Source organism: Salmo salar, chromosome ssa14 (genome assembly GCF_905237065.1).
Source record: "Salmo salar chromosome ssa14, Ssal_v3.1, whole genome shotgun sequence".
Taxonomy (NCBI): domain Eukaryota; kingdom Metazoa; phylum Chordata; class Actinopteri; order Salmoniformes; family Salmonidae; genus Salmo; species Salmo salar.
Genome location: NC_059455.1, coordinates 58638156 through 58666090, shown reverse-complemented (window position 1 = coordinate 58666090; position 27935 = coordinate 58638156). Strand labels below are relative to the sequence as shown.

The window sequence follows — 27935 nt, the reverse complement described above, 5'->3', positions numbered from 1 at the left end:
GGCAGAGTGAGAAGTGTTGGATGAGAGCAAGAGGGAAAAGGATACAAGGTAGTGGTCGGAGATTTGGAGGGGAGTTGCAATGAGATTAGTGGAAGAACAGCATCTAGTAAAGATGAGGTCAAGCGTATTGCCTGCCTTGTGAGTAGGGGGGGAAGGTGAGAGGGTGAGGTCAAAAGAGGAGAGGAGTGGAAAGAAGGAGGCAGAGAGGAATGAGTCAAAGGTAGACGTGGGGAGGTTAAAGTCACCCAGAACTGTGAGAGGTGAGCCATCCTCAGGAAAGGAACTTATCAAGGCGTCAAGCTCATTGATGAACTCTCCAAGGGAACCTGGAGGGCGATAAATGATAAGGATGTTAAGCTTGAAAGGGCTGGTAACTGTGACAGCATGGAATTCAAATGAGGAGATAGACAGATGGGGCAGGGGAGAAAGAGAGAATGTCCACTTGGGAGAGATGAGGATTCCAGTGCCCCCACCCCGCTGGCTCGATGCTCTAGGGGTATGCGAGAACACGTGGGCAGACGAAGAGAGAGCAGTAGGAGTAGCAGTGTTATCTGTGGTAATCCATGTTTCCGTCAGCGCCAGGAAGTCTAGGGACTGGAGGGTAGCATAGGCTGAGATGAACTCAGCCTTGTTGGCTGCAGACCGGCAGTTCCAGAGGCTGCCGGAGACCTGGAACTCCACGTGGGTCGTGCGCGCTGGGACCACCAGGTTAGAGTGGCAGCGGCCACGCGGTGTGAAGCGTTTGTATGGCCTGTGCAGAGAGGAGAGAACAGGGATAGACAGACACATAGTTGACAAGCTACAGAAGTGTTGTTTCTTGTATTATTGTCTCTTGTGTCTTTAGAGAACTGTTTCACTTTGATATCCTTTTTCTTCTGTCCTGATTTTCTCTTTCTTTTCTTCTGTTAACTAGATATTCTTTGTTGTTCTTCGTTAGCTAGCTAGCTTCTTCCAAAAGAGAACGCCAAGGTTCCATTTGAACAGATTAAGCGCCAAACACATCACAACAAATAGGATTTAGGGTACTTTCTAACTGATTGCTTGAAGTTTATATTAAAATACACTTATTATACAATTCAACAATTATTTCAACTATACAGACAGTACATACTTGATCATTCTTTCACACAGAAATAGGGCTAATTATCATTGTATTAAACAGATAATATTACACAGGGATCAATGTTCTCTTCTTAGAAGTCATAGTTTCCTACACTACAACGACGGAGAAGATCATACTGAAGAATATTTAGATCTCATATTGAAAGTTTCAAATGATGTCATTTCCCCCCAAAGTGTCATTCTGTTGTTCACTTCAAAACCTTTCTGTCTGTGACCATTCAGTTCTTTGGTAGTGCCCTGTGATCCGGTAGATGTACAATGATTGTGTAGACCTAGGGGTGAACTTGCTGGGCATACTAAGATAGTGTATTCAGTTCAGTCACTAGTGCCATTCTGACTTCCATGGCTCATTGCCTCAGTTGGCAGCATCGGGGGGCCCCTCAGGTATAAGAGACATGAAGAACGTGGCAATAAATGACCAAGTTGTATTGAGGAAGCCAACATGGGGAATACCATTGGGATCCTCTGGTCCTTCCTCTCCACTGTCCGCATCATCATCATCATCATCATCCCCTAAGCCGTCATCCATCACCCGTTCCTGTGTAGGTCAAACAATACAAACTGTAAAACTAGATAGATTTTTTCCCCCCTTCTTACAATTGTAATCATTCACCATAGCAATGCCATTTTACGTTACCAGACAAGCATTACATAAATCACGCATCACTGCTATTGCAAATTAAATTACTGTATCATTCCAGGGGTTCTGTCCGGACATTCAAAAGCACTTAAACTAGAGGTAAAATGTCAGAGGTTACAAATGACCTACCGTCTCTTGGAGGTCATGATGAAGGTCAGCCTCCAGCTCGTCCTGGTGGGGCCCGTCCCCAGGGTTCTGAAGTTCGTTCTCCAGGTTAAAGGGGAACCACGCTGCTTGGTGCCTAACGAAAACACAGAGAAACAGCCAATAACAAACTCTGTGATACATAATAGGTGACAATTTCACAACACATTTGCTGGGTCAAAGAGCCAAGAAGACCAGGAAAGAAAGGTATAGGGTTAAAATAAAGTATTCAGAACTCACTTTCCATTTACACAATTTGTACAAATACACTGAGTATACTAAACATTAGGAACACCTTTGCTAATATTGAGTTGCACCCCCTTTTGCCCTCAGAACAGCCTCAATTCATTGGGGAATGGACTCTACAAGATGTTGAAAACGTTCCACAGGGAGGCTGGCCCATGTTGACTCCAATGCTTCTCACAGTTGTGTCGAATTGTCTGGATGTCCTTTGGGTGGTGGAACATTCTTGATACACACTGGAAACTATTGAGGGTGAAAAACCCAGCAGCGTTGCAGTTCCCCGTTTAAATACCCCGTTTAAAAGGCACTCACATTTTTTGTTTTGCCCATTCACCCTCAGAATGGCACACATACACAATCCATGTCTCAATGCTTAAAAATCAGTCTCCTCCCCTTCCTCTACACTGATTGAAGTGGATTTTTTTTTATTAAACTAGGCAAGTCAGTTAAGAACAAATTCTTATTTACAATGACGGCCTACCCCGGGCGAAACCCGGACAACGCTGGGCCAATTGTGCACCGCCCTATGGGACTCCCAATCACGGCCGGATAATGATGCAGCCTGGATTAGAACCAGGGACTGCAGTGACACCTCTTGCACTGAGATACAGTGCCTTAGACCGCTGCGCCACTCGGGAGCCCATTTAACAGGTAACATCAATAAGGGATCATAGCTTTAATTTGGTCAGTCGGTCATGGAAAGATCCTGGTCCCAGAGCTGTATAGCTATCTCTTTGGATATTGGCAAGACAGCACATACATCGAGTTCTGGGGCCAGTCTAGTATGTCACCGCTAAAAGGGACACACAGCATTAATTTGAGAGGGTGCAGGGGAATACTCACAGGTATAGCAGCAACATGGCACCAATCACCATGACGAAGCGGCTAAAGGATGAGTAAACGTAGACTATGCTGAGCAAGATGGCGGCGCGTGACACAGTGTACACCCAGTCCAGCCAATCACAGTTCTGATCCTCCTCGTTCAGCAGCGCCTCCGCTCCCTGGGCATTCAACTGGATGTTGGGGTCGCCATGGCGCTCCTCCGGGGGAGGTGGGTTCAGAGGATCTGATTGGCCAGGCTGGGCCGAGAGCAGGTCAGGCCTGAGATGGTGAGACGAGGCAGCCAACATCTGACTGAAGGGCGAGAGACAGAGAGAAATTAATGTAAAGAGAAACTGGATTAGTAGTTAGGTTTCCATCTAATCGTTGACAGATTTCATGCGAATATTATAAAATCCACATAAAAACAATATTTGTGCATGAAGGCGTTTCCACCGCCATTTATCGCACTATTAATTTTCACGACACAAAAAGATCCCATGTCGAACAAACATTTTCTGTCGACAATTATGAAATTGTACCGATACTTCCTCGTTCCATCAGCATGGTCGTGACTTTTTTCCATGCGTCAGATAATTAGTCCACCTGAGAACCTGGTTAGTTTTATATAGAGAACATGTCAAAGTGAGATAATTGTGATTGAATCTCAGTGATTCCATGACACAGCATGGGTAATTGAGCACATTGTGACACAGTTATTGGGAGACAGCAGACTTACTAGTGCATGTAGTATTGCCGGGCGTACACCTGCTGCCACCACAGCAGCGTCATGGGATTGTACTGTATGCCAGGGTAGGCTGGCATGTTGGTGGGAGGGCCTTGCTGTGGCGGGAACTGGTTCCACATGTAGCTGCAAGGTAAGTACACAGCTGCAGGGTAAGGGGTTTGGACATTACTTGTAGACAACAAGCACATTAACACATAAAAACACACACAAATCTATTATGAAGTGAGTCAACAGTAGTTCAACTCTTGGCCAATCATAAAGTGTCCAGAACTAACCGTGTTGGTGTATAAGGACTTACCCTTGCATAAAGGCAGGGTGTGCTGCATGGTTAGGGGCGGGGCCTGTCCGATGTCTCAGCCCGTCAGAGCTCTCTTCAGAGGAGGTTGATTGACTCTGGGAGGGGACACTGGGGCTTTGACCCATCGAGAAAACAGACCAATACTTTTGGATTATTTTACTTCTCTAACTCCACTTTTTTTATTTTATTTATTTCACCTTTATTTAACCAGGTAGGCCAGTTGAGAACAAGTTCTCATTTACAACTGTGACCTGGCCAAGATAAAGCAAAGCAGTGCAACAAAAACAACACAGAGTTACACATGGGAAAACAAACATACAGTCAATAACACAATAGAAAAATCTGTATACAGTGTGTGCAAAACAAAGTAAGGAGGTAAGGCAATAAAAAGGCCAATAGTGATTACAATTTAGCAATTTACACTGGAGTGATATGTGAAGATGAGGCTGTACAAGTAGAAAATACTGGTGTGCAAAAGAGCAGAAAAACAAATATGGGGATGAGGTAGGTAGTTGGTTGGATGGGCTATTTACAGATGGGCTGTGTACAGCTGAAGCGATCGGCAAGCTACTCTGACAGCTGACGCTTAAAGATAGTGAGGGAGTCTCCAGCTTCAGTAATTTTTGCAATTCGTTCCAGTCATTGGCAGCAAAGAACTGGAAGGAAAGGCAGCCAAAGGAGGTGTTGGCTTTGGGGATGACCAGTGAGATATACCTGCTGGAGCACGTGCTACGGGTGGGTGTTGCTATGGTGACCAGTGAGCTGAGATAGCAAAGACTTATAGATGACCTGGAGCCAGTTGGTTTGGCAACGAATATGTAGCGAGGACCAGCCAACGAGAGCATACAGGTCGCAGTAGTAGAGGTCGACCGATTATGATTTTTCAACGCCGATACCGATTATTTGAGGACCAAAAAAAGCCGATACTGATTAATTGGCTGATTTTTATTTATTTATTTGTAATAATGACAATTACAACAATACTGAATGAACACTTATTTTAACTTAATATAATACATCAATAAAATCAATTTAGCCTCAAATAAATAATGAAACATGTTCAATTTGGTTTAAATAATGCAAAAACAAAGTGTTGGAGAAGAAAGTAAAAGTGCATTATGTGCCATGTAAGAAAGCTAACGTTTAAGTTCCTTGCTCAGAACATGAGAATACATGAAAGCTGGTGGTTCCTTTTAACATGAGTCTTCAATATTCCCAGTTAAGAAGTTTTAGGTTGTAGTTATTATAGGAATTATAGGACTATATCTCTCTATACGATTTGTATTTCATATACCTTTGACTATTGGATGTTCTTATAGGCACTTTAGTATTGCCAGTGTAACAGTATAGCTTCCGCCTCTCTCCTCGATCCTACCTGGGCTCGAACCAGGAACACATCGACAACAGCCACCCTCGAAGCAGCGTTACTCATGCAGAGCAAGGGAAACTACTCCAAGTCTCTGAGCAAGTGACGTTTGAAACGCTATTAGCGCGCACCCGCTAACTAGCTAGCCATTTCACATCGGTTACACCAGCCTAATCTTGGGAGTTGATAGGCTTGAAGTCATAAACAGCGCAATGCTTGAAGCACAGCAAAGAGCTGCTGACAAAACGCACGAAAGTGCTGTTTGAATGAATGCTTACGAGCCTGCTGGTGCCTACCATCACTCAGTCAGACTGCTCTATCAAATCATAGACTTAATTATAATATAATAAACACACAGAAATACGAGCCTTAGGTCATTAATATGGTCGAATCCGGAAACAATAATCTCAAAAACAAAACGTTTTTTTATTTCAGTGAAATACGGAACCGTTCCGTATTTTATCTAAAGGGTGGCATCCCTAAGTATAAATATTCCTGTTACATTGCACAACCTTCAATGTTATGTCATAATTACGTAAAATTCTGGCAAATTAGTTTGCAATGAGCCAGGTTGCCCAAACTGTTGCATATACCCTGACTCTGCGTGCAATGAACGCAAGAGAACTGACACAATTTCACCTGGTTAATATTGCCTGCTAACCTGGATTTCTTTTAGCTAAATATGCAGGTTTCATTTTTTTTATTGATTTTAAGAAAGGCATTGATGTTTACGGTTAGGTACAGTCGTGCAACGATTGTGCTTTTTTCGCAAATGCGCTTTTGTTAAATCATCCCCCGTTTGGCGAAGTTAGCTGTCTTTGTTAGCAAGAAATAGTCTTCACAGTTCGCAACGAGCCAGGCGGCCCAAACTGCTGCATATACCCTGACTCTGTTGCAAGAGAAGTGACACATTTTCCCTAGTTAAAAGAAATTCATGTTAGCAGGCAATATTAATTAAATATGCCGGTTTAAAAATATATACTTGTGTATTGATTTTAAGAAAGGCATTGATGTTTATGGTTGGAGCAACGTGTACCTAAGCGATTATATGCAACGCAGGACAGGCTAGATAAACTAGTAATATCATCAACCATGTGTAGTTAACTAGTGATTATGATTGATTGATTGTTTTTATAAAATAAGTTTAATGCTAGCTAGCAACTTACCTTGGCTTCTTACTGCATTCACGTAACAGGCAGGCTCCTCATGGAGTGCAACGTAAAGCAGGTGGTTAGAGCGTTGGTCTAGTTAACCGTAAGGTTGCAAGATTGAATCCCGAGCTGACAAGGTAAAAATCTGTCGTTCTGCCCCTGAACAAGGCAGTTAACCCACCGTTCCTAGGGCATCATTGAAAATAAGAATGTGTTCTTAATAACTGACTTGCCTAGTTAAATAAAGGTGTAAAAAAATATATATATAAAAAATAAAAATAAAAAATAAAAAAATTAATAAAAAAATCGTCCAAATCGGCGTCCAAAAAACACGATTTCCAATTGTTATGAAAACTTGAAACCGGCCCTAATTAATCGGCCATTCCGATTAATTGGTCGACCTCAAGTGGGTAGTATATGGGGCTTTGGTGACAAAACGGATGGCACTGTGATAGACTGCATACAATTTGCTGAGTAGTGTTGGAGGCAATTTTGTAAATGACATCGCCAAAGTCAAGAATCGGTAGGATAGTCAGTTTTATGAGGGTATGTTTGTCAGCATGAGTGAAGGAGGCTTTGTTGCGAAATAGGAAGCCGATTCTAGATTTAATTTTGGATTGGAGATGCTTAATGTGAGTCTGGAAGGAGAGTTTACAGTCTAACCAGACACCTAGGTATTTGCAGTTGTCCACATATTCTAAGTCAGAACCGTCCAGAGCAGTGATGCTATAGTCGGGGGGGTGCAGGCAACAATCAGTTGAAGAGCATGCATTTCGTTTTACTAGCATTTAAGAGCAGTTGGAGGCCATCGAAGGAGTGTTGTATTGTGTTGAAGCTCATTTGGAGGTTTGTTAACACAGTGTCCAGAGAAGGGCCAGATGTATACAGAATGGTGTCTGCCGATAAGAATACGGTGATTGACAGAGTCGAAAGCCTTGGCCAGGTTGATGAAGACGGCTGCACAGTACTGCCTTTTATCGATGGCGGTTATGATATCGTTAAGGACCTTGAGCGTGGATGAGGTGCACCCCTGACCAGCTCGGAAGCCAGATTGCATAGCGGAAAAGGTACGGTGGGATTCGAAATGGTCGGTGATCTGTTTGTTCACTTGGCTTTCAAAGACTTTAGAAAGGCAGGGCAGGATGGATATAGGTCTGTAACAGTTTGGGTCTAGAGTGTCTCCCCCTTTGAAGACAGGGATGACCCCGGCCGCTTTCCAATCTTTAGGCATCTCAGACGATACAAAAGAGAGGTTGAACAGACTAGTAATAGGGGTTGCAACAATGGCGGCGGATAATTTTATGAAGAAAGGGTCCAGATTGTCTAGCCCAGCTGATTTGTAGGGATCCAAAGTAGAAGTCCTAACTGACTTGCCAAAACTATAGATTGTTAACAAGAAATGTGTGGAGTGGTTGAAAAACTAGTTTTAATGACTCCTACCTAAGTGTATGTAAACTTCCGACTTCAACTGTATGTATGTATGTATGTATGTATGTATGTATGTATGTATGTATGTATGTATGTATGTATGTATGTATGTATGTATGTATGTATGTATGCATGCATGTATGTATGTATGTATGTATGTATATATAATCATCTCAGGAACTGTGTGGATTACAATAGAAAGTAGGCCTAGATAAGCCAGGTTTAGGTCTGTTTGTGCTCTTGCCATCTCCATAGCTCATTTTCAAGCCATTTTTGGCATGATAGCACAAACAGACTGGCACTCAGGCTAGCCCAAGGTGTGCTGGGATGATGAAATGTGTGGCAATCAATGGGTGTTGCATGCATACCGGTAACTCACCATGGAGCTAGTAGAGGGGACTCCAGTGGCCTTGTTACTGTGGCTCCTGAGGACCTTGGGGGACCCAGGAGGGGTGCGTGATGCACACACCAGGTGGACCATGTGGTACTCATCCTGCTGTAAGAGTCATCCGTGGCCATTAGCAAGGACAGCCACAATATTGCATTAAAATACAATTGTCAAAGTAATCATCTTGACTTTAAGAATGTAATCTAAAATGAATGCATACATTGCCGTAATCTCTGGACAGAATATCAGGTGAAGATGAAATATAAGAAAATGAATGCTTCAGACAGACCTTTCTGAGCACATCTTTCAGTGTTAAGTGATCCAAGAGCAGCTTCCCAGAATACACCAGCCTCTGGTCTTTGGAGCTCTACAATGAAAATCAGACAGTTCAGAACATAGAACAGCTTATTTATTATCTGACCCTGCTGGTCATCTATGAACGTTTTGAAAAACGATTTGGCCACATGTACTCTTAAATCTCAGTTTAGTTAATCAGATTGACACAGGTTTTTTTCTGGACCAAAAGGGGGCTTAGGTAGCCCGAAAAAAACACTTGGGCCGTACGCCCAAGGATTACAGTGGCAGAAAAATCCCTGCGACAGGTGTTAGGAAACCAAGGATTAGGTTAGTAGGGTAGGGTAATGACAACGCCGGGAAGCAAAGAGATAGCATACATAGAACAGATCTACCGCTTCTTACACTGGCTTTCAATGAGAATGACAGATTTATAACTCACATTTCTATGTGAATTTGGTCAGGTCACCCAAAAAGTTACATATTGCAGCTTTAACAAAGATGGCTGTCACCTGGTTAAAACTATTATGGTAAACAGTGATAGATGACACTAACCAGAGAAGTTGGAGAACAGACAACAGACTGAGATTACCAGACTAGAGTGATTTTAAATGCTCAGTGTTTACTGAGCAGGAACCATAAGGAAATCAGAGAACAAAGGAATCTCACTGCCCTCCTTCCAGCCTGACGTCAAATCCACACACTTTCAAGAGAAGAATCTTTTCAAATACAGGCCCAGCACAACCTTTCATTATTGCTTTATCCTCCTCCCACCTCTCTTTTTCCCCTATAGTTAGTTATTCAAGGTTATTCAACTGTGTTTGACATTATTTTGGTTGTGGTGATGGGTTCTAAAAATGAATCTCCATTGGTAATAGGTTCACATCACAGACATTAGGCGATCCATTTTAGTAATATGACATGACATGAATTCAAAAGTGCTGGCCTAGATATAAACATATGTTTATCCAGGTTAGGAAATCATCACTGTGTAGCAAAAAGCAATTGCAGGGGTACATAGGATGTTAGTGTAGAAAATGTGATGGTGAATTCAGCGAAGACTAAATTAAGCTAGTTAGACTGTCAGTATTCTGCGGCCCTTTTTTTCAGACAAATAAACGAGGTAAATAAAACACATAACACTGTTTATAAACCTATACTACTAATTGGCTCATTCACATCAAAGCAAACCGAGCTAGGTTCTGTTTCTCTCTCCAAGCCCACTCATTGAAAAATATTAACGTAAACAAAGGATTCAATTCAAATTAGTCTTGGACTACTAGGCTATGTATCCTACTTATAGCCTACTCCTGCATCAGATCACAACGCAATCCAGTCACAATCCTCAATGATGGCTGCTGTAACTGTGCATACAAATGCAGCCCTGGAAATTTCAGGGAGAAGTAGGCCTAACCCACTGGGCACAGATGTCCGTTAAACATCTAGTTTTGATGTACATTTGGTTGAGTTATCAACTGATGTGAATTCAACATGAAATCAACAAAACATTTCACCATGTCATTGGATTTAGGTTAAAACTTGGGTGAAAAAGACTACATTGATGACTTTTTGCAAATCCAATTTGTTTTCCACGTTAATTAAAAGTCTTCACAGATTTTTGGGGGTTGAAATGACATGGAAACAATGTTGATTCAACCAGCTTATGCCCAGTGGGAAAACAGTAGCAGTTTAACATTTGTGCTACTGACAGTCTGCCAATATAATGTTTCAGGGATAGCAACAAATTGTCCCAGATGGCTGCAACCTCCATGAATTAAAAAGTTAAATAAACAGGAAGTGCATTTCAGAATCAAGACATCCCACATCAGAGTGGACATGGCTCTATTGTTCTATTTTATGTAATCTACTATGCAATATATTTCTAACTGAATGTTCAAACCCCATCTGAACCAATGATTTTTATATACATTATTGATCTGAACAGACCGCAAGGGAAATTAAAACTGAGACCAATCTCACTGTACGTAAGCCATAACCTACTCACCGGTTTACTGGGATATACATGTGAGATATGGGTTTTTAGTTTATCCACTGTCCAGTTCAGGAAGCAGTTGATTGTCTGGTCATCATACTTCTGGTTGGGTGCCTTAATGACAAGGATAACAGGACCCAGGTCCATGTTTTTCACCAGCTGTTAGTGTCCTCTTGGAGTCTTATGGTGCCTTGCACATAGCCCAGATATGTTGGGCTGGAACAACAGAATGGTCTCTTCCAATGCGGACGACTACAAAATGCTATCCAGCTGCAATATGTAACATTAGCTGATACTTGGTCACCGCATTGAAACCTGAAAAAAGATTAAAGACACATTGTTTGGGGAAGTTAACACATTTGAAATTTTTTACATTTTAGTCATTTAGCAGACGCTCTTATCCAGAGCGACTTACAGTAGTGAATGCATACATTTCATACAATTTCATACATTTTATTTTTTTTTTTCCTGTGCTGGCCCCCCGTGGGAATCGAACCCACAACCCTGGTGTTGCAAACACCATGCTTTACCAACTGAGCTACAGGGAAGGCTGTGTTATGCAAGTAGATTTGATTTGCACAGACTACATACCTAGCTACGGTTTGTAACTTAGGTGACTAACGTTAGCTGGCTAGGGCCAATAAGAATTTACCATGTGTAACTTTTTGTATTTTTTATAAAGCGACCCTTCTGAGTTGACATTGAAAGGAAGGGAAAGGGGGATACCTAGTTAGTTGTACTGAAATGTGTCATCCGCATTTAACCCAACCCCTGATAATCAGAGGTGCGGAGGGCTGCATTAAACGACAAGCCTAGATAGTACTTATTAAACGATCAAGCTAATTTATGTTAGCTTGCCATTTCATTTAGCACGGATATTTGATGTTTGTTAGCGATCTCGGTACCAGCCTATACTACCAGCAGAAGTTTGCTATCAGAGTTAAGTTTGTTAGCTAGCTAACAAGTTATCCTCAACTCAACGTTCTGGCAATGAGGATGGTCAGTCTTTCGCAATGTCAGGCCGATAAAATGTCTGTACCTTGATCACCTTTGCCTTGATCACCTATAAAGTTCAATTACAAGTCCTTCAATATAATCGGAATATCCGAACGGTTGTTGTTGTTGGCCTGCTAGCCAGCCGATAGCTAAAAGAAAGCGGATATACGTCATCGTGTCCGAAACAGCTGTTCCTCCCACATCCGGAACTCGTATAATCGAATGGTCCGTGCTGACCGGGATCCTTGGGACTTCCATACCCCATTGAAGTTTACATTTACAATGGGTTAAGGTTAGGGGCTACGTGTTAAGAACTCTTCTATGGTGGTGGTTGGGAGATAATGGCGACTGTGCTAGAAATTGAAAGTGAGGCAAGTGAAGTGTGTGACAATGAATGAAAAAAAAAGTTGAAATCAAAGAATGCAATTAAACGAGCAAAAGATGAAGGACCGGTCCAATAATGCATTTCTTATTGGACTACGTTTTTGGACAAGGAGATTCATTTGGGAAATCCATTTGTGATATCAAGGACTGTGAAGAAAGCAGTGGGAAAGATGGATTCAACCAAGGTGACTAGACGCAGCCTTGCTTTGGTTAATTGTGTTGATGAAGAGCAGAACAAGCTTTCACTGGATCTGGCACAATTGTCCACGAGAGAAGTAACATGTATTGATTTTCGGAGAAGGGCGCCTGCCAAAGGAGTTTTAAAGCTGGAGGCTCGTTGGAAAAAGACGAGGAGGACCCACGAGTGCACGTCGCCTGACCCGTATGGTGAATGGAAGGAAGGAGAAAAGCCGGTCGATATATATATATTTTTTTGAGGAGACTCTACCAGAATATGTGAAACTTGGAAATCAAATTTTATTGGTCACATACACATGGTTATAAAAAAGAACAATGTAAGAAATAATACATTAAAAAAAGAAAATACTGCACAGTTTCCTAAGGACTTGAAGCGCCATCTTCTATGTGAGGTATGCGGTGAGAACATTTGTGTCCAAACAATTACAGTGTGGGAATTGGCATTCTCTCAACCAGCTTCATGAGGAACCTGGAATGCATTTCAATTAGAAGGTGTGCCTTGGTTAAAGTTAACTTGTGGAATTTATTTCCTTAATGTGTTTGAGCCAATCAGTTGTGTTGTGACAAGGTAGAGGTGGTATACAGAAGATAGCCATATTTGGTAAAAGACCAAGTCCATATTATGGCAAGAACAGCTCAAATAAGCAAAGAGAAATGACAGGCATTCATTACTTTAAGACATGAAGGTCAGTCAATCTGGAAAATGTCAAGTGCAGTCACAAAAACCATCAAGCACTATGATGAAACTGGCTCTCATGAGGACCGCCAAAGGAAAGGAAGACCCAGAGTTACCTCTGCTGCAGAGGATAAGTTCATTAGAGTTAACTGCACCTCAGATTGCAACCCAAATAAATGCTTCATAGAGTTCAAGTAACAGATGCATCTCAACATCAACTGTTCAAAGGAGACTGTGTGAATCAGGCATTCATGGTCGAATTGCCACAAAGAAACCACTACTGAAGGACGCCAATAAGAAGAAGAGACTTGCTTGGGCCAAGAAACATGAGCAATGGCCATTAGACTGGTGGAAATCTGTCCTTTGGTCTGATGAGTCCAAATTTGAGATTTTTGGTTCCAACCTTCGTGTCTTTGTGAGATGCAGAGTAGGTGAACGGATGGTCTCTGCATGTGTGGTTCCCACCGTGAAGCATGGAGGAGGAGGTCTGATGGTGTCTGTGATTTATTAGAATTCAAGCCACACTTAGCCACCATGGCTACCACAGCATTCTGCAGCGATACACCATCCCATATGGTTTGTGCTTAGTGGGACTATAATTCGTTTTTCAGCAGGACAATGACATACCTCCAGGCTCTGTAAGTGCTATTTGACCAAGGAGAGTGATGGAATGCTGCACCAGAAGACCTGGCTTCCACAATTACCAGACCTTAACCCAATTGAGATGGTTTGGGATGAGTTGGACCACAGAGTGAAGGAAAAGCAGCCAACAAGTGCTCAGCATATGTGGGAACTCGTTCAAGACAGTTGGAAAAGCATTCGAGGTGAAGCTGGTAGAGAGAATGCCAAGAGTGTGCAAAGCTGTCATCAAGGCAAAGGCTGGCTACTTTGAAGAATATCAAATATAAAATATATTTTGATTTCTTTAACACTTTTTTTCATTACTACATGATTCCTTAAGTATCATTTCATAGTTGATATCTTCACTATTATTCTACAATGTAGAAAATAAAGAAAAACCCTGAAATTAGTAGGTATGTCCAAGCTTTTGTCTGGTACTGTATGTGGAGACGTTGAAGAGAGTCAGGGGGGCAAGAGGCAACCGTGTTGAAAATTTGGTGGTGGATGCATTGCAACCAGTTGCTAGTGTTTTAAGTCAATTGAGTTATCTGGATACACTCATTGGGAAGAAAGTGGATTTTGTGTCATTTATTGCCACAATTGTAAAGCACAAGTGCCTAAGAAGTCCAAGAAGCTAGATATATCTGCAGCCGAGACATTTTTTTGGGCTCTAAAACTTTACGGCAGAAGCACTGCAAGGACTATTGTCGCTAGGAAATATCCGTGAATTTTCCAAACAATTCAAACTAATGTGTGGTGTAGGCTTACCTTGGCGTGAATGTTTTGATAACTGTAATTCTCTTTCGGACAAGGTGAGTTTTATCAATATATTTGCCTCAATTTGCTCCCAAAAATGTGAAATGCTAATAAGCAAAAGAGAAGACCTCAGCAAGACTTCAAATTCCTGCAGGAAGGTCCTGCACGTCATCTCTGCTCGATCAGAGACCTGTGCACAATCCATGATGCATCCATGTGCTGTATTGAAATTAATTGAATAAAGAGTTGAACTTCTTCAGTCCCCTTTCTGTCTTAGCTAGTCATTGACTACACTTTATCTAGCTACAGTTGAAGTCAGAAGTTTACATACATTGAAACTCATTTTTCAACCACTCCACAAATTTCTTGTTAACAAACTATAGTTTAGGCAAGTCGGTAAGGATATCTACTTTTTGCATGACACAAGTAATTTTTCCAACAATTGTTTACAGACAGATTATTTCACTGTATCACAATTCCAGTGGGTCAGAAGTTTACATACACTAAGTTGACTGTGCCTTAAAACAGCTTGGAAAATTCCAGAAAATTATGTCATGGCTTTAGAAGCTTCTGATAGGCTAATTGACATTACTTGAGTCAATTGGAGGTGTACTTGTGGATGTATTTCAAGGCCCACCTTCAAACTTAGTGCCTCGTTGCTTGCCATCATGGGAAAATCAAAAGAAGTCAGCCAAGACCTCAGAAAAAAGATTGTAGACCTCCACAAGTCTAGTTCATCCTTGGGAGCAATTTCCAAACGCCTGAAGGTACCACGCCCATCTGTACAAACAATAGTATGCAAGTATAAACACCATGGGACCACGCGTTCTAACTCCGAGAGATGAACGTACTTTGGTGCGAAATGTGCAAATCAATCCCAGAACAACAGCAAAGGACCTTGTGAAGATGCTGGAAGAAATGGGTACAAAAGTATCTATATCCACAGTAAAACGAGTCCTATATTGACACAACCTGAAAGGCCGCTCAGCAAGGAAGAAGCCACTGCTCCAAAACCGCCATAAAAAAGCCAGACTACGGTTTGCAAGTGCACATGGGGACAAATATTGTACTTTTTGGAGAAATGTCCTCTGGTCTGATGAAACAAAAATATAACTGTTTGCCCATAATGACCATTGTTATGTTTGGAGGAAAAAGGGGGAGGCTTGCAAGCCGAAGAACACCATCGCAACTGTGAAGCACGGGGGTGGCATTATCATATTGTGGGGGTGCTTTGCTGCAGGAGGGACTGGTGCACTGCACAAAATAGATGGCATCATGAGGCAGGAAAATTATGTGGATATATTTAAGCAACATCTCAAGACATCAGTCAGGAAGTTAAAGCTTGGTTACGAATGGGTCTTCCAAATGGACAATGACCCCAAGCATACTTCCAAAGTTGTGGAAAAATGGCTTAAGGACAACAAAGTCAAGGTATTGGAGTGGCCATCACAAAGCCCTGAAAGTCCTATAGAAAATGTGTGGGCAGAACTGAAAAAGCGAGCAAGGAGGCCTACAAAACTGACTCAGTTACACCAGCTCTGTCAGGAGGAATGGGCCAAATTTCACCCAACTTATTGTGGGAAGCTTGTGGAAGGCTACCTGAAATGTTTGACCCAAGTTAAACAATTTAAAGGCAAAGCTACCAAATACTAATTGATTGTATGTAAACTTCTGACCCACTGGGAATGTGATGAAGAAATAAAAGCTGAAATAAATCATTCTTTCTACTATTATTCTGACATTTCACATTCTTAAATTAAAGTGGTGATCCTAACTGACCTAAGACAGGGAATTTTTACTTGGATTAAATGTCAAGAATTGTGTAAAGTGAGTTTAAATGTATTTGGCTAAGGTGTAGGTAAACTTCCGACTTCAACTGTAGTTCGCAGAGCAGTAGATCAAAGCATAGTTTTGTATTAGTTATCCAAGGATATTTATTTGTAAAGTGTGTCGACTTTGGTGTCTATTTCAAACATGATGTAATGTTTAAAGGATGAGCATAAGAGTATTAAAAGGTGGATAAGATCACTATAAGTCTAGTCATGTGGAGAAGCGCAGCTATAGTGAGGGGCAATTTACCAGTTTGGTCAGGGTCAGCATGAGGGATAAAGTTTCTCCTGTGTCGGTGAGTGTAGCTAGTAAGTTAAGTTTGAGTATCGTAGCAATACAATGTGTTCTATACAGCTGTCAACATTCAACAAGGAAAGTACCACATAATTAAAGTCATTAACCAGATTAACCCGGATACCAGACTTAGATGAGTTATAACTCAAGTTGTCATTGATGAGAATGTTTAGACATCCATTCTGTATTGTAGTTGCATGACCAGAGACAAATCTTCAAAGGAAGACTCATATTGCCCGATTAGAGGAGTTTTTCAAGCACCATATGCTCCCGAAGTTGGCACTGCATAGTGAACACAAATCAGTTTTTGTTCATACCTTGTGGTTTTATTCCAATCAGTAAATTGGGGGGGGGGGCATTTCATCAGCGTCCTCGTCACGATTCCTGTCAGTACCTGTTTTCAGGGAAGCCAATGGTCCAAAAATATTCCACATCGTTCATACACACACTAGGCTCCCAGAATAGGTTATATTACATACACGCTTTGCTCAAAGCAGCCAACTAAAATAATGTAGTTAACGTAAATTCAACACAACACAATTAACATTGCATTTTATCATGGGCACAGGAGGAATCTTTATCTGTGATGTTTAAATTATTTCTTACCCCCTTCGTAGTGTGGAGCTTCCTTTTCTGGTGAATGCAGGCCCATTTTTCTTTCCCAACGTAAAATGGCAGCTGCCTGAGCATTTGCAATAACGCAACAATTAAAGTACATGGACAAATAAACGCAACATGCAACATTTTCAAAGATTTTACTGAGTTACAGTTCATATCAGTCAATTTAAATAAAAACTCATTAGGCCCTAATCTATGGATTTCACATGAATGGGAATACAGATAAGCAACAGTTGGTCACAGATACCTTAAAAAAAAAAGTAGGGGCATGGATCAGAAAACCAGTCAGTATGTGGTGTGACCACCATTTGCCTCATGCGGCGCGACACATCTCCTTTGCATAGAGTTGATCAGGCTGTTGATTGTGGCCTGTGGAATATTGTCCCACTCCTCTTCCATGGCTGTGCAAAGTTGCTGGATATTGGTGGGAACTGGAACACGCTGTTGTACATGTCGATCCAGAGCACCCTAAACATGCTCAATGGGTGACGTATCTGGTGAGTATGCAGGCCATGGAAGAACTGGGACATTTTGAGCTTCCAGGAATTGTGTACAGATCCTTGCAACATGGGGACGTGCATTATCATGCTGAAATAGGTGATGGCGGCGGATGAATGGCATGACAATGGGCCTCAGGATCTTGTCACGGTATCTCTGTGCATTCAAATTGCCATCGATAAAATTCAATTGTGTTTGTTGTCCGTAGCTTATGGCTGCCCATTCCATAACCCCACCCCCACCATGGGACACTCTGTTCACAACGTTGACATCAGCAAACTGCTAGCCCACAATTGAAACCGGGATTCATCCAAGAAGAGCACACTTCTCCAGTGGGCCAGTGGCCATCGAAAGTGAGCATTTGCCCACTGAAGTTGGTTACGACGCCAAACTGCAGTCAGGTCAAGACCCTGGTGAGGATGACGAGCACGCAGATGGGCTTCCCTGAGATGGATTCTGACAGTTTGTGCAGAAATTCTTTGGTTGTGCAAACCCACAGTTCCATCAGCTGTCCAGGTGGCTGGTTTGGCACATTGTCTGATGGCCCTGTCTGAAAAGTACTAGCCTCGGGCTAGCTTAATTTCCATCCCTGTTGACATCTATAACTGACTTCACGGGGCATTTGATTAGACATGTACGACAGATGCACTCGTGAAACAAAACTGTTTGTGTTTTGTATGGGAAAACATTGACCCCTCAAGTCCTTTGTGAGCTAGCTAGCCAGCTAGTTAACATTAGCTCATAATTTGTGTTGTCAGACTTTTCCCCAGACTCCACGGGTGGTGACATGCTAGCTAATCCACCAGGGTAGGGATATTTAACACTAGCTAGTTAGCGCTAATCACTAATGTTATGCACATTCGCTAGCATTTCACAGCTTGTCAGGAAAGTGAGACTACACCACAGTGAGATAGTGTGCAACGTTAGCTAGCTAACATTAACTAATGTAGCCAAGTAGCCAACCAAGGTGCCTAACTAGCTAGGGCTATAGCTTGCGACAGGATGTGTAGTTCTGTGTGATAGCCACATTAGCGGCTAATTTAGCATTTCAGTTTTGGGGGGTAATTACAGGCAAATTAATTGGTAAAAGTTTACTTCTCAGAAAGAGATTTGCGCAGTTACCAAAACGTCAAGCCAGGGTAAGCCTACACGAAACACAGACCTTATACGAAGTAGTTCTAATATCCCCTACGGAAAAATGAATGGTGGAAAAACTATTTGAACCATTTACGGGTTTTACCGCTAGGTTTTGTGGGTATTATGACTGTTGTAGACTTCTGACCTGTGCATGGCAGTAATGGCATGTAAATCACTCATTACTGTGTTTTAAAGTTGGTTTAATAATACTTTCCTGTGGACATTTTGTCTCAAATTTTCTACATCATAAGGATGAAGTGTCAGCGGACAACCGGTAGAGTAAGTTCAAATGAAGTTTTTTCAACATTCTGACATGTAAAGAGACTGTTCTGAAATTTTCCTAAGTATATATTAGAGACCAGTCCACACTAGGAATTGGGAGAGGCTAGACCTAGTTTAAGAGAACCCTAACTATAAAAAATATAGCTTAGTCAGACCACTACTACCATTCCAGCTGGCTGATAGGCGTTATTACTTATGTAGTGTAAAGCGTTGTACAGAGAATGTTTGACCAACCTTGACTTGGCGATACTTCCTCAATTCCTGACTTGAAAGACAACGCATGTCTTCTAAACATCCATAGCTAGTTGCAGGGGGTTTGTTTGAATTTAGAAAATTCTCCGTTATTAAATTACAGTAAATATTTTGTGCCATGAAGTAATCCAACAATGTGTACGCCGCCATCTTGTCTATTTCAAATCTGCTGCGTGTCATGAGCGCGACACAGAAATCAATCGTTACGTTGAATGACTCTCACCTGTCTCGATAAATTAGAATATTTAAAAAAAATACAAGATGGTTGTGTACACATTGTTGGATTACGTTAATAATCATGGCGTACAATGCCGTTTTGAAAATCTCAGAAGCTGCTGTACTTTCATATAAACCCAAACTAATTCTACAAATACAGAAGATATACTTACTGTGTGCCGTTTTATCACAGATTCCAACAGAAGTGTTTTGCTGTTTTGCGATGCAATTCCTGAGCTAATGGAAACTCTGGAGGGAACACAAAAAAAAGCCTGCTCGAAGCGGTTTACCGATAAACTTGTGGTAAAACAGCTAGCTAAAAGTAAGTGTATATTTTGTATTTGTTAAGGTATTTTTGGATGATAATTAAGTTGTGTTCAAGGTTTTCAAAATCGTAGCGCTATCAAGGATCAATTGTTTCTAGATAGAGCGTCTCACACTTGACCTAATCAAAAGAGATGTGGAATGGCATTGGAGTCAGAAGGGCAAGCCCTATAATTATTTTATGACATAGGCCTACTGTTCGTGATTTGGATTCTCATAGCCTACTACCCACAGTATTAAATAGAACATTATATGATATCTGTGCTACTACCTACATGATTGTGTCAGTCAATTAAGTTATTGTAAGATCATTTGGACCTGAATTGACTGCTTTCAAGGTAAGGAAACCAGTGTTGTATTTTGTAATTTGGGTGAACTATCCCTTTAATGCTAACTTATAATTAGTAATGCAAATCATTTAATACCAATTCTTAAATATGTTTGAGAGGCCAGAGAATATTACAGGAATTAAAAGCGTGTGACTGACTTCTCTTTGAGCATAATCACCACACTGCCCTGTACAAATTATCTTAGCAAAACCTCTTATTTTTTACGTAATCAGTCTTCATTGAAGCTCATATATTTCCAATTTGACATTTATATGAGGTTTTCTTTAAACAGAGTGCTTTTAAGCATAGAGAGCATGCTGGGTTTGTCTCCACTTGGGAATGGGCGACAGCACTTACCATTGTAGACCAGAGAATGCAATAGCTTTAGGCAGCCCCAAACAGAATTTGATAATCAAAGCTATTCCCCTTAATTTTAAGTCCACAACAAAATAACAACATAACATAGGCTATACATTATATACCTTCCACTATTGATATACACTCCCCTATGTATTTATTTGGACAGTGAAGCTAAAACATTTAATTTGGCTCTATACTCCAGTATTTTGGATTTGAGAGCAAATGTTTTATATGAGGCGACAGTACAGAATGTGAACCCTTTGGAAATACCTGGATTTCTGCATAAATTGGTCATAAAATTTGATCTGATCTTGATCACAACAATAAAACACAGTCTGCTTAAAACTAATAACACACAACCAATTATACGTTTTCAAGTCTTTATTGAACACACCATGTAAACATTCACAGTACAGGGTGGAAAAAGTATGTGCACCCTTGGATTTAATAACTGGTTGACCCTCCTTTGGCAGCAATAACCTCAACTAAATATTTTCTGTAGTTCAGACTTGCACAACGAGGTCAGGTGGAATTTTGGACCTTTCCTCTTTACAAAACTGTTTCAGTTCAGCAATATTCTTGGGATGTCTGGTGTGAACTGCTCTCGTGAGGTCATGCCACAGCATCTCAATTGGGTTGAGGTTAGGACTCTGACTGGGTCACTCCAGAAGGCGTATTTTCTTCTGTTGAAGCCATTCTGTTGTTGATTTACTTCTGTATTTTGGGTATTTGTCACCCAACTTCTTTTGAGCTTCAATTAACATTCTCCTGCAAAATGTCTTGATAAACTTGGGTATTCATTTTTCCATCGATGACAGCAAGCTGTCCAGGCCCTGAGGCAGCAAAGCAGCCCCAAACCATGATGCTCCCTCCACCAAACTTTACAGTTGGGATGAGGTTTTGATGTTGGTGTGCTGTGCTGTGCCTTTTTTTTCTTCACACATAGTGCTGTGTGGTCCTTCCAAACAACTCAACTGTAGTTTCATCTGTCCACAGAATATTTTAACAGTAGCGCTGTGGAACAGCCAGGTGCATTTTTGCAAACTCCAGACGTGCAGCAGTGTTTTTTTTTGGACAGCAGTGGCTTCTTCCGTGGTGTCCTCCCATGAACACCATTCTTGTTTATTGTTTTACCTATCGTAGACTCGTCAACAGAGATGCTAGCATGTTCCAGAGATTTCTGTAAGTCTTTAGCTGACACTCTATGATTCTTCTTAAGCTCATTGAGCATTCTGCGTTGCGCTCTTGCAGTCATCTTTGCTGGACGGCCACTCCTACGGAGAGTAGCAGTGCTGAACTTTCTCCATTTATAGACAATTTATCTTACCGTGGACTGATGAACATCAAGGCTTTTAGAGATACTTTTGTAACCCTTTCCAGCTTCATGCAAGTCAACAATTCTTCATCTTAGATCTTCTGAGATCTCTTATGTTCGAGGCATGGTTCACATCAGGCAATGCTTCTTATGAATAGCAAACTCAAATTTTGTGTGTTTTTTTATAGGGTAAGGCAGCTCTAACCAACATCTCCAATCTCGTCTCACTGATTGGACTCCAGGTTAGCTGACCCCTGACTCCCAATTGGCTTTTGGAGAAGTCATTATCCTATGGGTTCACATACTTTTTCCAACCGACACTGTGAATGTTTAAATGATGTATTCAATATAGACAAGAAAAATACAATAATTTGTGTGTTATTAGTTTAAGCACACTATATTTGTCTATTGTTGTGACTTAGATGAACATCAGATAACATTTAATGACCAACTTATGCAGAAATTGAATTTGAAAGTTCTATTACCCAAACCACCTGTGTATCCCAAGTTCTTTGTCTCATCTTGAGACCGGGTCCTTGTTTGAACAATTTATTTGTCTGTGGTGGCCGGAATAATCTCAAAAGCTTTGGAGAGGGAACAGTTCAAATAGGTTTGGAAACCTCTGCCAAACTCCGTGACAGTGGTACACTACAGCAGTGCAATTTGACTTGACACCACTAGATGACAGAGAAGATCTAGAAGAGAAAATAGTCAATTAAACTCTGAATAGTTGATCTGTAGCTAATAGTAAGACTAGTTCAATTAGGTGGGTGAGTGCAATGGGTTCATTATGTGACAAAACTATATCTTCAGATAAAGATGGGAAGTAAGTGGCTGCATTCCAAATGGCATCTATTCCCTACTTTTGGCCAAGACCGATATTCTTTTTTTAAAGTAGGGTGCTATGTAAGAAATAGGGTGCCATTTGGGACACATTTTTATTTCTTTATAATACATTTTACTGGTTTTATATTCAGTGGTTCTCATGAATAGACCTGGAACCAACTTATTACTACTGAGCACTATGACTGTGGGATTGAAAATAACCCATTTGGAGAGTTTTGTTGGCTTTTACCTACAAAGTACTTACAGTGAGAGTTTTTTCCATTTGGGAAAAAATACTTTAAAATTCTACAAGTGGGTAAGTTCCGCTTATCACATGAAACCCTAATAGATCTTGCTGAATCAATTCATTCCAAAATAGCACAGGAAGATGGTTCTCTTGACAAGAAAATATACACTGAGTATACAAAACATAGACTAACCAGGTGAATCCAGGTGAAGGCTATGATCCCTTATTGATGTCACCTGTTAAATCCACTTCAGTGTAGATGAAGGGGAGGAGACATGTTAAAGACGGATGTTTAAGCCTTGAGACAATTGAGACAATTGAGACATGGGGTGTGTATGTGTGCCATTTAAGTGCCTTTGAACGGGGTATGGTAGTAGGTGCCAGGCACACCAGTTTGTGTCAAGAATTGCAACACTGCTGGGTTTTTGACACTCAACAGTTTCCCGTGTGTATCAAGAATGTTCCACCACCCAAAGGACATCCAGCCAACTTGACACAACTATGGGAAGCATTGGAGTCAACATGGGCCAGCATCCCTGTGGAATGGGGTCATCACTTTTTAACATGATTCAGTATTTATTTATTTTGGTTCAGAAAGTTGGCTAGTTGGCTACCAACTAGTTGGCTACCCACTGCAGCTGGGGACACATCATTGATGGTCACCCGTTGATAGTGTTGTTAGATAATGTAAGGTGGAAGTTTTGGATAACAAAGACTTATGCTAGACCCAAGGTAAACTAACCCCTCTGGGACACTAGGATACAGTGTCTAGTAAAAGTCTACACACCCCTTTGCACCGTTTTCACATTTTTGCTGCCTTAAATTGAAATCTAAAAAAGGCAATTAAAGTGAGAATATTTAATCTGGAGGACACTCTGAATGGATTAGTTCCGCTTACTATATGAAACCCTGATAGACCTTGCTGAGCCAATTCATTCTTCAATGCCACAGGAAGATGGTTTAATAATGTGACTGTTCTTCATATTCCATTTCCTCTTTTTCTGTGAATGACCTTGGGCAAACGGAGAAGTCAGGTTCACCACTTTTGAACATTCAAAAAAAATGTCTTGGAATTCCAGGTGCAAACAGTAGGCTACTTAGAATATCAAAAATACCCCCGCTCTTCTTATGTAGAAGGGGCTCTTTGAGAGTGCATGACAGTACAGAGGTCATCTTCTTGTCACCTGTCTTTCTACCACATTTGCCTGGGGAAGACACTGATGGTTCCAAAAGGCGCTACATGTTACCATAGAGACTGTGCATACTAGTCCCTCTAATGGTCCACACCGCATTAGTGGCTAAGAGATGTCCAATTTATTTTATATTCTTTACCCTGTGTTAATACGTCCATTTATTCCCTCAACACAAATAATTGTTCACACTGCAGCTCCAAAACCCTCCATGGGCATTAATTACTCTTTGGTGAGACACTTCCTGTGTGTTACTGGTGTTGTAGGAAATTGCAACAATAGTAGGCGTCCAAATGACAACAGCAATAGATGTGAGATGGGATTACATGACTTTGCGTAACAAGGCTTTTTGCTCGTCTAACACTTACTCTCAAACTTTTTCAGTCTTATTTGTCAACAGGTGAAGAAAATAAGGATAACCTCCACTGCAATTAAATATATCTTGGTCCCAATCTTATCCAACCTATTCTATTCAGCAGGCTAGTAAACAAATATAGGACAATTCGGAAGATGTGCTTGTGGGTTTGGATTAAGTTTAATTTATATGCACTGAAGAAAACAAGTGATAGACAACAATACAGATAAAAACAGTGTGCAGGTGTGGTTGGAAGCCCAAGGGTTTATATGAAAACCACAATACAGAAGTACAAAATACAAATGTTTGTTAAAACAGGTAACAAAACCTACTAATTACAAATGTATAAATTTAATTGATAATCCCCAAAAAATAAAATGGTTGCTATAGTGTACAAAGTTCCATCTGACATGATGTCTGGTATGTACAGTAGATGGAACAGATCTTCAATCGTTGAGGGTTGTGTAGGCTAGACCACATAATATGCAGAGTTTCAGTCCATCCTGGTCTCTTAGTAACAATTTACCTAGAACTTAAATAAGACATCAGCAAGGACACAAAGGCACTTGTGTCATCTCACCCCAGTTGTGAACTTGAGGCAAACAATGGCAAAATTGCTTTTCTTGAGGAATCATTACTCATTTGACATAGTTTCCAGTGGCTTTTGTGATGGGGTTGCTGTTACCGGAGGTTCCCCTTTGTGTCATGCCACTAAAATAGAGGTTAATCGTAAGTAAGTAGCCTTGTGCGAGCTGGGATGGCGCATAGGAGCAGGAGCCTATCGCCTGTTTCTGTAGCGTGAGTCAGCTTTAATGTACAAGTACACCCTCTGGAGAAGACGCTAGTCTATCACAGGGACTTACCCCCAATCTACAGTGTCTCCTTAATGCTGAGTGCCATGCAGAGACATATCGGGTCCCATTTTTACAGTCTTTGGTATAACTTGGCCGGGCATCAAACTCCCAACCTTCCAATCTCTGGCAGACACTCTAACCACAAGGCCACTGAGGTGGTATCAGATGTTACTCATACCCTGTTAAAATCTCTGCTTTTCTGAAGAGTATGAATCAGAAGTACCTGATTGCTGACACACTAGTTCTCTTTATTATTATTTGCAGGAAAGGCTTGATTACTGAATTAATGGCAAATACTATTTTCCTATTCCTGAACGTGTAGCCTATGTGTAACGGGGTGAGTGACTGGGGGAAACAGAGGGTAATATAAATTTAGTCTGATGAGGGAATGTGAACAGGTGTGCGGGAAAACAAGACAAAACAAATGGAAAATGAAAGGTGGAGCGGTGATGGCTAGAAGACCGGTGACGTCGACCGCCGAACGCCGCCCGAACAAGGAGAGGGACCGACTTCGGCGGAAGTCGTGACACTGTGCACTGTGCAGAGAGCACAAGATCTGTCAAACGTTGCCTTTAGCAAACAAAAATACTTTTCTCAGACAGTGTAGATCCCTGCTAACTAATCAGAAAGAATCATTATGCACTTGTAAGGATCGGATATTCTGAGGCAGAGATTTTGGAACTAAAGGGTCAGGTGTAAATGCAGGTAGTGCTATTTTTTTTTTTATATGTATACACCATATATATACACCGTAATTTCCGGACTATTAAGCCTCACCCACTGAATTAATTTTATTTTATTTTGAACATAAATAAGCCGCACATGTCTATAAGCCGCAGGTGCCTACCGGTACATTGAAACAAATGAACTTTACATATGCTTTATCGAAACATGGCTTGTAACAAAAATAAATAGGCTTTAACGAAACACCCCTTGTAACCCAAAAATTATAATTAGCAGTAAGCTTTAGTTGTCTTTTTGCACTGAGTCAATTCCTCACGTTGCTGTTTCCAACGTCTTATCATCGACTCATTAAGACCAACCTCTTGGGGCTAGGTGGGACGCTAGCGTGCCACCCGTGGTGCACTCCATCAACAGCAGGTGCATTTCAAGAGCGGCAAATTTGAATCCAAATAAATGTCAAAATTCAAATTTTTCAAAAATACAACTATTTTACACCATTTGAAAGATAAACATCTCCTTAATCTAACCACGTTTTACGATTTCAAAAAGGTTTTACGGCGAAAGCATAAATTTAGAGTATGTTAGGACAGTACATTTACAAGAGTTGTGTGTAATGTTTTGTCAAGTCAAAGACAGGGTCACCAAAACCATAAAACCAGCTAAAATGATGCACTAACCTTTTACAATCTCCATCAGATGACACTCCTAGGACATTATGTTAGACAATGCATGCATTTTTAGTTCTATCAAGTTCATATTTATATCCAAAAACAGCGTTTTACTATGGCATTGATGTTGAGGAAATCGTTTCCCTCCAATAACCGGCAGTCAAGTCAGCGTCACAAATTAAATAATTAAAATTAGAAAACATTCGTAAAATATTATATTGTCATTTAAAGAATTATAGATTTACATCTCTTGAACGCAATCAACTTGCCAGATTTAAAAATAACCTTACTGGGAAATCACACTTTGCAATAATCTGAGCACTGCGCCCAGAAAAATACGCGTTGCGATACAGACTAGACGTCATGTTGGGGAGATCTATAATCGAAAATACTATGTAAATAATCCATTACCTTTGATTCTCTTCATCAGATGTCACTTCCAGGTATCACAGGTCCATAACGAATGTAGTTTTGTTCAAAAAAGCTCATCATTTATGTCCAAAAATCTCCGTCTCGTTAGCACATGATGTAAGCCAGCCGGACTTTTCGTCATGAACGAGGGGAAAAATATATTTCCGTTCGTTCAAACATGTCAAACGTTGTATAGCATAAATCATTAGGGCCTTTTTTAACCAGAACATGAATAATATTCAAGGTGGACGAATGCATACTCTTTTATAACGTATTGGAACGAGGGTACCCAACATGAACTCGCGCGTCAGAGTCTAATCGGCCATCACCGTTCCATGGCTCTTGTTCGGTCAGATCTCCCTCCAGAAGACTCAAAACACTTTGTAAAGGCTGGTGACATCTAGTGGAAGCAATAGGAAGTGCCAAAATATTCCTAAACCCCTGTGTTTTTCAATGGGATAGGTTTAAAGTCAATACAACACATCAGGTATCCACTTCCTGTCAGAAAATGTCTCAGGGTTTTGCCTGCCAAATGAGTTCTGTTATACACAGACACCATTCAAACAGTTTTAGAAACTTTAGAGTGTTTTCTATCCATATATAATAAGTATATGCATATTCTAGTTACTGGGTAGGATTAGTAACCAGATTAAATCGGGTACATTTTTTTTATCCAGACGTGCAAATGCTGCCCCCTAGCCCCAACAGGTTTTAAGACCAAGCTCCCGTGCAGCAGCTCTATTTCCTTTTCCAACAGCCAGATCAATCGCCTTCAACTTGAAAGCTGCATCATATGCATTTCTCCGTGTCTTTGCCATGATGAGGGTGACAAAATGACTACCGTAATCAGAATGATGGGAAGTTTGAGAGCGCTCGATTTAATCTAAACAGTAAACAAAAAAGTTGTTTGACCTTAACCCGTTCGGCAATTTCATTGGTCTAATGAAAGCTTCATGCCGCCAAAAAACTGAGCACGTCACA

At 40.9% G+C, this 27935-nt stretch overlaps 1 protein-coding gene and 1 long non-coding RNA gene across 8 annotated transcripts in view; one reads left to right on the top strand and one right to left on the bottom strand.

Moving 5' to 3' along the window:
• Positions 1-1016: 1016 nt before the first annotated feature.
• LOC106570080 (homocysteine-responsive endoplasmic reticulum-resident ubiquitin-like domain member 2 protein) lies at positions 1017-19806 on the bottom strand. 7 transcript variants are annotated; one of them, XM_014142048.2, is made up of 11 exons: positions 19566-19806; positions 16996-17071; positions 16707-16783; positions 10647-10949; positions 8637-8714; positions 8328-8455; positions 4015-4128; positions 3708-3839; positions 2993-3283; positions 1892-2003; positions 1017-1660 (listed from the first exon to the last, which is right to left on the bottom strand). In XM_014142048.2, the coding sequence occupies exons 4-11, from the start codon at positions 10779-10781 to the stop codon at positions 1478-1480; spliced, it is 1173 nt and encodes a 390-aa protein (XP_013997523.2). In that variant the 5' UTR covers positions 10782-10949; positions 16707-16783; positions 16996-17071; positions 19566-19806; the 3' UTR covers positions 1017-1477. The 7 variants fall into 7 exon arrangements, with proteins under 7 accessions (XP_013997523.2, XP_013997520.2, XP_013997521.2 ...); XM_014142045.2 differs by lacking the exon at positions 19566-19806 and adding an exon at positions 19159-19359; XM_014142046.2 differs by lacking the exon at positions 19566-19806 and adding an exon at positions 18668-18780.
• Positions 18770-27935, top strand: part of LOC123726740 (uncharacterized) — a 46993-nt gene continuing 37827 nt past the window's right edge. The window contains exons 1-2 of the long non-coding RNA XR_006758863.1: positions 18770-18921; positions 19586-19714. This is a non-coding gene — a long non-coding RNA (uncharacterized lncRNA). The remainder of the gene's footprint in view (positions 18922-19585; positions 19715-27935) is intronic.

Coding starts and splice junctions, on each gene's coding strand:
- LOC106570080 (XM_014142048.2), bottom strand. CDS start 10,781: ATGGACCTGGGTCCTGTTATCCTTGTCATTAAGGCACCCAACCAGAAG. Junction 8,456..8,636: donor TGAAAGATGTGCTCAGAAAG/GTCTGTCTGAAG, acceptor TGACTCTTACAG/CAGGATGAGTACCACATGGT. Junction 2,004..2,992: donor GCCATGTTGCTGCTATACCT/GTGAGTATTCCC, acceptor TGTTTTCGTTAG/GCACCAAGCAGCGTGGTTCC.